Genomic DNA, 9502 nt, shown 5'->3' with positions numbered 1-9502 from the left:
AGCATCCTAGATCTTTTTATAAAGAGAATATATAAAAAAACACAAAATAACAATAATAATATCACATTTTTATATTGGACATTAAAACATGTTAGCTTGTATAGTTGTATAAGATGGAAAGATTGAAAAGAGCGATGACACGTTTTATTTATATAATCAGTTGATTTTTTTTTTACTTAGCTTTAATCAAACTCAGTTTTAATGTCAAAATTTATTTATACATCATAGCTAATTTTTGTACGTTATTTAAAAAGACAAAATTTATTTATACATCAAAATTTATTTATACATCATAAGATTTTGGAGATTTTATTTGTATTAATTATACTCTATAATCTATATTATACTTTATACAAACACTATAATGTTTGGAGCTAGAACTTTTCTGTGTATAGAAATATATAGGATACTAAATATTTTATTTGTGGCATAGTTATGAAATTCTATTATTATTAAATATCAATGTTTGGGGCCCACCGAGTTTCTTGTTTTACATAAAAAATTATACTTACACATTGATTTTTTCGTTGCCCACTAATGTATTGAATTGTAGTGAGTTAAGATGACAAAAAAAATAGGCCCACTTATAGATAAATGCATTTAGGCAGGAAAAACATTGAGTTTTCTTATTCTTTTAGTTTAGTGAGAATTTAAATTACCTTCAAATTTTAGATTTTATTTCATCACTATATCTAAGCGTAACACAATTTTTTGAATCTTAATGGAATTCGGTTCATTGTCTCTACATTAAGTCTAATATCAATGATTGAAGCTTAGAATAGAAGAAGATACCATTTTTAGAAATACAATTATCAGACAAATGAAGAGGGATATGATCTTGTGACAAATAATTCAGTGCCCACAATCATAAACTTTAGGTATGTAGGCCTACTATTAAGTATAAAAAATTAAAAATGTATCCAAATGGGGTATACAACACCACTAACTAACCCTTAATTTCAATTTCAATACATAATTAATCCTTAATCAACAGCAATAACATTACCTCAGTGCTTTAATGACTCCCGCAAATTACGAAGTCAGGAGGGGTCGGATGTACGCACGGCAACATGAGGCTGTTTCCAAATAACCGAAAATGAAAACTATGTTGAAAATTGTATGAGAGGATCCCCTTAATCAACAAATTATAAAATTTAATTAGTCAAATTAGCATTATTTTTACAAGAATCCATAACTTTTCACTCCCTTAAAATTAGGTACTAAAGTTAGTTCCTTGATTGCCACTCCACTTTCAAGTGTGAACAATTTCTTAAGGCTCTACATACAAGTTTCTAAAGAGAATAAACTTCAAACACAATGCCCTTCCCTTTCAAGCTACCTTCATCAAAAGCCTATACTTATAAATATCATCCTATTTCATAAATTATAAATTTATAACCCGTTTCGCGCTTACAACAGTTCATAAATTTCATACATTTTTAAATTTATAACCCATTTCGCGGTTATAAGAGCTTGTTACATGAACTTCATACATTTATAAGTTTATAACCCATTTCGCGGTTATAAGAGCTTGTTTCATTTATCCCTTATCATCAAATTTCATACATTTATAAAGTTTATAACCCGTTTCGCGATTAGAATTAACTAACCTTACAAAAAAAGAAAATGGCTAGTTTCATGGTTGAGCCTGAACAAGGTTGTGGTTTCTTGGGAGGAATAATTCGATGTCGAAAAATTCGACCTCGAAATTCGTCCCTTCGTTCGCTTCCATCAAATACTAACAAAAAGAATTCCATTCAAAACGTGTTAAAAGAAGAACAGGGCAACTCTGTATCAGAAGAACCCAAAGAAAAACACGAAACCCTAGTCGAGAATTCGGGTTTGGTAAGTCCGAGAATATCGAGTAAACGGTTTTCGGATGCTGCAAGAAACTCGAATTCAACCGATACAACGACAACATCATCATCCACATTGTCAGGATCATCTGGTAATTTACCCCTAGTAAAGGTAAACAAAATTAAGACTACTACTCATAGTAATCAACCTCAAAATACTGTGATTTCTCGAGTTTCGTCGGGAAATATACTTCAATTAGCTCAAATTACTAGTTTAAAACAGCAAGGAAATGATAATTCACCTAAGAAACATCTTCCTACTAACATGTCTACCATGGGAAATATACTAAGGCAAAGTAATGTCGAATTCCGAGTTCAAAAGATGGACCCTGAGGAATTAAAATCCATGGGAAATGAGAAGTTTAAGGAAGGGAGATATGAAGAAGCTTTGATGTTTTATGATCAAGCGGTAGCTCTTGACTCGGAAATGGCGGTTTATAGAAGTAATAAAAGCGCGGCTTTGACTGCTCTAGGCCGGCTTTTAGAAGCTGTCGTCGAGTGTAAAGAAGCTGTTAGAATTGATCCTTTTTTTCGTCGAGCTCATTATCGTCTTGCTACACTTTATTTCAGGTAATTACTATTCCGTATTTAATCATTTTCGTCAAAATTTGTCTAAATTGGATTTTTTTTAAATTTATTTTATTTTTTGGGTCTTGCTGTAGACTGGGATTTCCAGAGGAAGCAGTAAAGCATTTCAGTTATTCTGGAAGCATTACGAGTTTTATCGACAATAATCAAGCAAATGCTCTAGAGACGGGCCTAATTAAGTGTCGAAATGCCAAGGAGCGAAAGGAATGGAACGAATTGTTAAGAGAGGCTCAGAATTTGTTAGCTCTTGGTGCTGATTCTGCATTACAGGTCTTTAATAGTCCGATAATGCATTTCTTGACGTAATTTTTATCGCTTCTGATGGAATTTTTTGATAAATTGGCGTGAATTAGCAAAACAATTGCGGAATTAGCGTCCATTTCAAACTATTTTGCCCCATAGTGTTTACGTGATCACTTTTATTTTTTTTCAAATTTTTATGTGAAGCCGCATAAAAACAGGAAAATAAAATAAAAGTGATGACGTGGACACCAGGGGACAAAATAGTTTGAAACGGACGCTAATTCCCCAATTATTTTGCTAATTAACGGCAATTAACCAAAAAATTCCTTTTGATGACTGAATTTATGTTCTGTACTAAATATTTTTTTTTTTTTCTGACAAGGTCTATGCACTAGAAGCAGAAGCCTTACTGAACCTTTACAGGCACGATGAAGCATTTTCGGCCTTTAGGCGAAGACCTAACTTTGACATGGATTCATATACTCGATTATTTGGCTTAGAAAGCGCCGTATTTATATACTTGATCGAAGCAGAAGTTTATACTGCAGCTGGAAGGTACATAAGACATGCACTCGTTTTGGATACCTAAAACATGCACACGTGTTAGATACTTCTAACAGAGTTTGATTGAATGTTCAGGTTCGAAGATGCGATCACTGCAGCTCAGAATGCTGCACAACTAAACCCGAATGATAATAATATTCGCACGACAGTCATAAAAACCCGAGCAATGTCACTGGCTAGATCAAAGGGAAATAAACTATTTACGGAACAAAAATTCTTAGAGGCTTCAAATATATACAGTGAAGGACTAGAATACAGTTCGTACAACTCTATACTTCTATGTAATCGAGCAGCTTGTCGCGCTAAACTAGGCCAATTTGAGAAAGCTCTAGAAGATTCCACCCTTGCACTCAGTCTGCAGCCTTCTTACAGCAAGGCCAGGCTGCGCCGTGCTTACTGCAATGGGGAGTTAGGACGATGGGAAGCATCGATCAGAGATTATGAGATTTTGATTCGAGAAAAGCCAGGGGATGAAGAGGTGGGCCGGGCTTTATTCGAAGCTAAGATTCAGTTTAAGAAGCAATGTGGTGAAGATGTTAAGGACTTGAAGTTTAGGGCTGATGTGATCTCTGTTTCTAGCATTGAGTGTTTTCGACACCTGATCACTTCACCAGGTGACCTTACACCGATATTCAAGGCAATTTTTTCATTTTTCGACATGATTTTAGTAATTTTCACTAAGTAAATACCGGAATATTTTGCTATAGGGATGTCTGTTGTGCTATTCTGCAACAAATCCAACCAGGAAAAGGCGCTTCCGTTGCTCGAACAAGTTTGTATGAGATTCCCATCCATCAATTTTCTTAAGGTATTGGTTCAAGATAAGCTAGCATTTGTACAATTATTTCCTTGATGGTAACAGGGTTCGAAACCAGGTCATGAGTGCCACTGCTTATGACTTTACCAACTAACCTAGTTGACATCTGCAAAGAAAGTAATATTATTAAGTATTTTGGTTATATAATTTTGATGTTTAGCATTTGTACAATTATTTCCTATACGATTCTGAAAACATAATGTTGCATTCCTTGATGCTAACAGGGTTTGAACCGAGGTCATAACTGTTACTGCTTATGACTTTACCAACTAAGCTAGTTGACATCTGCAAAACATTTTGATTATATAATTTCGATGTTTTAACATAATGATGGTAACAGGTGCAGGTGGAGGATCATCCATATTTAGCAAAATCGGAGGCGGTAAGCTACATTCCGGCCTTCAAAATTTACAAGAATGGAACAAGAGTCAGAGATGTGCTAGGTAACAACCTTGAATTACTAGAGAATTCAGTCAAGTTATACAGCAGTTAAATCAAACGTCGTCGACGACAAAAACAAACTCGAAACGAGTCCAAGATACTCGACTAAGTTCTACCGACACATTCCTAAAGGCAAAAATGGAAACTTTGTGGAAGCATTACTACATGAAAATAAAGCAAGAAGCCGACATGTTTGATTATAGCATTTTGTTTATTTTGCACATTTAATTTCATTGAACCACTTATTGTGTTTTTATTTGAGACCATCTTAATAAGTTAAGACGGAATTTAAACAGATTTAATGAAAGAAAGTTGTGAGATATTTTAATTTAAGGCTGTTTTAAGCAAGAAGTCGACATGTTTGATTATTGCATTGTTTAGTTTAAATGTTTCAATGAAGCACTTATTGCTTTCTTTCTTTATAGTATTTCACAAATTCTTACTTGAATCGTCTTAAATTAAGACAGTACTCACAAACGATTTAAATGATGTTAAAATGAAAGGGGTTGTCAGTTGTGAAACGTTTTAACTTAAGACCGTGTCAAGCAAGACTTTGCAGAATTAGGTGGTGTTGTGTTAATTTAAGGGAGGATAAAGTTGATTAAGAGGGATTTTGTATTTTGTAATGATTTTTTTATTTAAAGTTTGTAGGGCATTGACATTGTTGTTTTATACTCTAAAGTTCCTACTCCACTTTCAAATTGTCTTGCTTTTAATCAACCGAATAAATACAACATTTTGATTTTATTGTTTATCATGGTAAAGTAGATTAGTAGGTAGATAGGCTTGTTTAATCACTTAATACAATGCTTTAATCTTTTCTAATTACAAATTTACAATTATGTTACTTTGTTTGTGGTGTCAACGTCACTAATTCCGACAAACAACCTTTCATTACTTCATTTTAAGTCGAAATTTTAAGAGATCGAACCTCTTGATGACTACAACGATATCTTTTCGTTGTGATTAGTTGGTTAAGTTAAGAATGAACAATAATTCAATTCTTAATTATGATTAGATCTAAAAGAAAGAATAAAGCTAAAACAAAATGTGACTAATATTAATTTAGTAAGTCTCGTACGGGACGGTCTCCGTTTATCTACTAAACATAGAGCCTATGATGAATTGATGATCAATAATACACTCGAGTATTGGACTATAGGAGTCCAGACAACATATAAAGCCTCAAACTTTGTACTAAGCCCAATGCACGTCTACTTTAGTTTGATGGGCTTCTCTAAACTATAATCCAAACGGAGACCCGTATCACTCGAACCCAAAATCCACCCAACTAAGGCTCTGTTTTTTTGGACTTCAAATCACCCCTATTAAATTCAATCCAGATCGTATAAGTGCTATTCCAAAAAATTTAGAAAAATTAACCCGTAAAAAACAGGGCTTATTATATCGTTGTGATTTTGTGAACCCGATATTATTATCGCCTGACCGAGCCATCTAAAAGGTTCAGTCGCCACTCCAAGTCTCTTTTATGAGAGTGAATATCTTAAAATTAGTAGACTCATGGTCCGTTGATTGATATCCCCGGGCCTATCTTCAAAGTTAGGAGTATTAATCTGGCCCAATATACGTTATTTTTGCGTTTTTATTGGCCCAGTGGGCTCTCTCTTTGTCCTCGGTGTTGGACTAGACCTGATTCATTGGGCTATGGATTTCAAGTTCGGTTTAATCGAGATAACATAAGGTCTCTTCAGACCGGTTTGATCATTTAAAACCATTTTCAAATAGTACGGAATAACATTTTAAATAGTCACAATTGACCATGAAAATGGTTACATAAGGCCCGTCTGAAGGCCTTCAGACGAAATAAGCTGTCTGAAATGAGAATTTGTGTTGAGATAAATAGAAGTCATAAAATTGTACCATAAACACAATCGGTTTCTTTGCCGATTTTTTTCTTCCAACAATTTTTTTTTTGTCAAATTTGTGGCCGTGTTCCGAGCCGAAGACACCCTACGGCCGGTTACCCATTTAACAATTCTCAAATCATTATCTTGCAATTATAGAAGAGATTTAACATCTATGGTACAATTTTCAAATCATCATTTCTTATGTATTAAATCATTATTTCTTAGCCCCTTAGTTACTAAATAGAATTTGTACACCCCTTTAGCTTAACTATACCATCTAACTGTTTAAGTTTGTGTATTTTTAGTGTAAAGAAAACCACAAGGGTAGATATATTACAAACGGAAATTGAACCAGATCATGAACACTCTTCACAACTTTGCCAATTATACTAACATTTTATACTACTTACATTTAACAATACAATTAATACTTTAATAATATAGTACAACTTTCTCAACCAAAATTCATAATGATAACTAGTTTCTTAATTCAAAAAGCAAACAAAAAAAAAGTCTCAACACACCAAAAAAGATAGAAAAAAGTCACTAGCTGTCCAAGCATTCCCTCCACCCTTCCTTTTTAAACACCAACCTTTCCCATTATTAATTTCCAAACATACTAACTCAACTCCAACACATACACACACACATACACAAGACAATAAACAAAAACAAACACCAACCTCTCAAATCATACAATCATACATATAAACTTCACTACAAACATCACATTGCATTACAAATTTACATTACATCAACTTAAAACCATGCTCAAAGGAAGGGAAACCAACAAAGGACATGGAGGAGCACCTCCAGCTGATCTTCTTGTATGTTTTCCGACAAGAACCCGCTTATCCCTCATGCCTAAACCCATTTGTAGTCCCTCTAGGCCAAATTCTGAGCCGAACAAGCGATATAGTCATAATCATCACCTGAAGAGGATTAATACCAGGGCTGGCTCCAGCTCTGGAGTTGGAGCTGGAGCTGGCCCTGGTAGTCCACTTATTTGGGCTAAAGATAATCAAATTCGCGGTGGTGGGCCTGAAATGTCTGAGCCCACTTCACCTAAAGTTACTTGTGCTGGCCAGATTAAAGTGAGGCATAGATCATCTAATGGATGTAGGAATTGGATGACTGTTATGGAGGAAATCGAGAGGATCCATAATCGTAATAAGCGTAAGAGTAAGAAGTCTTCTTGGGGTGAAACATTTGGGTTTAAGAAAGATGTTATGGGTTTTTTGACTTGTTTGAGGAATTTGAAGTTTGATTTTCGGTGTTTTGGGTCGTTTCCTGAACAAATTCTGTCATCAGATGAAGAAGAAGAAGATGATGATGACGATGTTTTTGAAGAAGACGATAGTTTTCCGGAAACTGTTGAAGATGACGAGAAGGGTAGTAATGGAATAAATGATAACAAAGCTGTTTTTTCTAAATGGTTCATGGTATTACAGGAAAACCAAAACAATAACAATTCTACAAAATTTGAAACAGAGTTGGAAAATGACGATTGTGCCCCTGCCGTCCCACCACCTAATGCGTTGCTGTTGATGAGGTGTCGGTCTGCTCCGGCAAAGAGTTGGTTAGAAGGGAAGGAAAATGAAGAGAAAAGTATAGAGGAAAATGAAGAAGAAAAAGGAGTAAAAGAAGTAAAAGAAGAAGAGGAAAATGAAGAGAAACTAACAAAGAAAAAAAGAGAAACATTGGCAATTGTTATGAAATATGATGCTGATTTTTACAAATTGTCTACTGATATTGCTCAAGAAACTTGGGTTGTTGGTGAATTTAAGGATCCGTTTTCAAGGAGTAGAAGTTGTAGGAGATAATCGATCTTCGTCTATTTTCTGATTTTCTTTTGACTCGGGTTTTATCATGGGTAATTTGAAAGTGAAGTGATTGATAGAGCCTTATCAGGTGGCAGACTGTCAGTATTGAATTTCAGTATCATCATAATTACGTGAGATATACCTCAACAATAATTAGAGGGTCACATTAGTCTCAATATAACATTTTATGTGATCATGGTGGTGCTAAGTTCGTGTCATCGGCTCATGGCGTAAAATCATTTCCAATCGAAGAACAACATTATCTTTGGGAGGCCTGAGAGCTTGAGGCACCGAGTAACGTTGTTGTTATTATGTATATGATCGTCAGACTAATGAGTCGTGTTTTAAGTGTGTTATATTATACGGTGTACGTCCTTATAGTATCCCGTCTTTTTTCCCCTTAATTTGGTGTGGAGTGGACATAGATCTTTGGTAGTGAGTTTTCCTGATTTTTGTCTTTCTAGTATATATGACATTGTACAGTTGTTTGTAACATAAAATCTCAAAATTTGTCGAGGAAAGCAATAAATATTTATGTTATTATATAAATAGTTAAGAAGCTAGGTTAATTCGACACTCACTATGAGTTTGCATATCCATGTCCGAAATTTGGACATTGGTATGACATTTCAGTACTTCATTTTAGATAAAAACTTAACAATTTTTCATAAAATAGTCGAGTCTGACACTTGGATATACACCCATATATGCATGTCCGACCTTTAAAGCGAGTCTGAGTAACATAGTTGGCAAAAGAGAAAGACACATTTTTCCACTGAGAAACACAATCTAAAGTTTCAATAGTTGTAGGAAAGTAACTTCTGATGTAAGAAGGAATATTGTCTTGGATCCAATCCAATTACCTACCCTACTTTTTTTTTGGTAAAGTACCATTATTATTTAGATAAAACTATATATTACCATATCATCTATTCTTTAATAAGACTTTGTATGCTTTTTCAATTGCAATGACGGAGTTAGGGGAGGGTCAGCAGGAGCCCTCGGGCCTCGTTTCCACCGGAGGGTAAAATTTTTATAGTTTTCAGTTACAATTTTCGAATTTTTTCGAGTTTTTCCTTGTACCATTACCCATTTATCCCGTTTAGCTCAAATCCTGGTTCCGCCACTTTTGCTCGAGAGTTTCAATTAGAAATGCATGTATTTGTTGTTGTGGGCGAAAAAGTTGCATGGCCCTCTTTTATTTTGCTTGAAGCAAAAATTTCATTTTATTACTGGGGAAATAAAAATAAGTTGGCCCTATAGAGCAAAATCAACTTATCTTATTCTTTTCGTTCATAGAGG

At 34.5% G+C, this 9502-nt stretch overlaps 2 protein-coding genes across 3 annotated transcripts; both read left to right on the top strand.

Annotated features, from left to right (window-relative positions):
• The first annotated feature begins 1314 nt into the window (after positions 1-1314).
• On the top strand, positions 1315-4904 carry LOC141658443 (TPR repeat-containing thioredoxin TTL1-like). Its single transcript, XM_074465391.1, has 6 exons — positions 1315-2426; positions 2519-2714; positions 3070-3242; positions 3327-3865; positions 3959-4059; positions 4409-4904. The coding sequence occupies exons 1-6, from the start codon at positions 1627-1629 to the stop codon at positions 4559-4561; spliced, it is 1962 nt and encodes a 653-aa protein (XP_074321492.1). The 5' UTR covers positions 1315-1626; the 3' UTR covers positions 4562-4904.
• A 2084-nt stretch (positions 4905-6988) lies between these two features.
• Positions 6989-8749, top strand: LOC141585845 (uncharacterized). Of its 2 annotated transcripts, XM_074406904.1 has the most exons (2): positions 6989-7309; positions 7367-8259. In XM_074406904.1, exons 1-2 carry the CDS (start codon positions 7145-7147, stop codon positions 8198-8200), a joined length of 999 nt encoding a protein of 332 aa, XP_074263005.1. In that variant the 5' UTR covers positions 6989-7144; the 3' UTR covers positions 8201-8259. The 2 variants fall into 2 exon arrangements, with proteins under 2 accessions (XP_074263005.1, XP_074263004.1); XM_074406903.1 differs by having other exon boundaries at positions 6996-8749.
• The last annotated feature ends 753 nt before the right edge of the window (positions 8750-9502 follow it).

This window comes from Silene latifolia, chromosome 6, assembly GCF_048544455.1.
Source record: "Silene latifolia isolate original U9 population chromosome 6, ASM4854445v1, whole genome shotgun sequence".
NCBI classification, from domain to species: Eukaryota; Viridiplantae; Streptophyta; class Magnoliopsida; order Caryophyllales; family Caryophyllaceae; genus Silene; species Silene latifolia.
The sequence above is the reverse complement of the archived record's forward strand: the minus strand, read 5'-3'. Positions and strand labels throughout refer to the sequence as shown.

Excerpts from the sequence above, each read along its gene's own strand:
- LOC141658443 (XM_074465391.1), top strand. The coding sequence starts at position 1,627 with ATGGCTAGTTTCATGGTTGAGCCTGAACAAGGTTGTGGTTTCTTGGGA. Across the intron at positions 3,243-3,326 it reads GTTTATACTGCAGCTGGAAG|GTTCGAAGATGCGATCACTG; the intron begins GTACATAAGACA and ends TTGAATGTTCAG. Across the intron at positions 4,060-4,408 it reads CATCCATCAATTTTCTTAAG|GTGCAGGTGGAGGATCATCC; the intron begins GTATTGGTTCAA and ends TGATGGTAACAG.
- LOC141585845 (XM_074406903.1), top strand. The coding sequence starts at position 7,145 with ATGCTCAAAGGAAGGGAAACCAACAAAGGACATGGAGGAGCACCTCCA.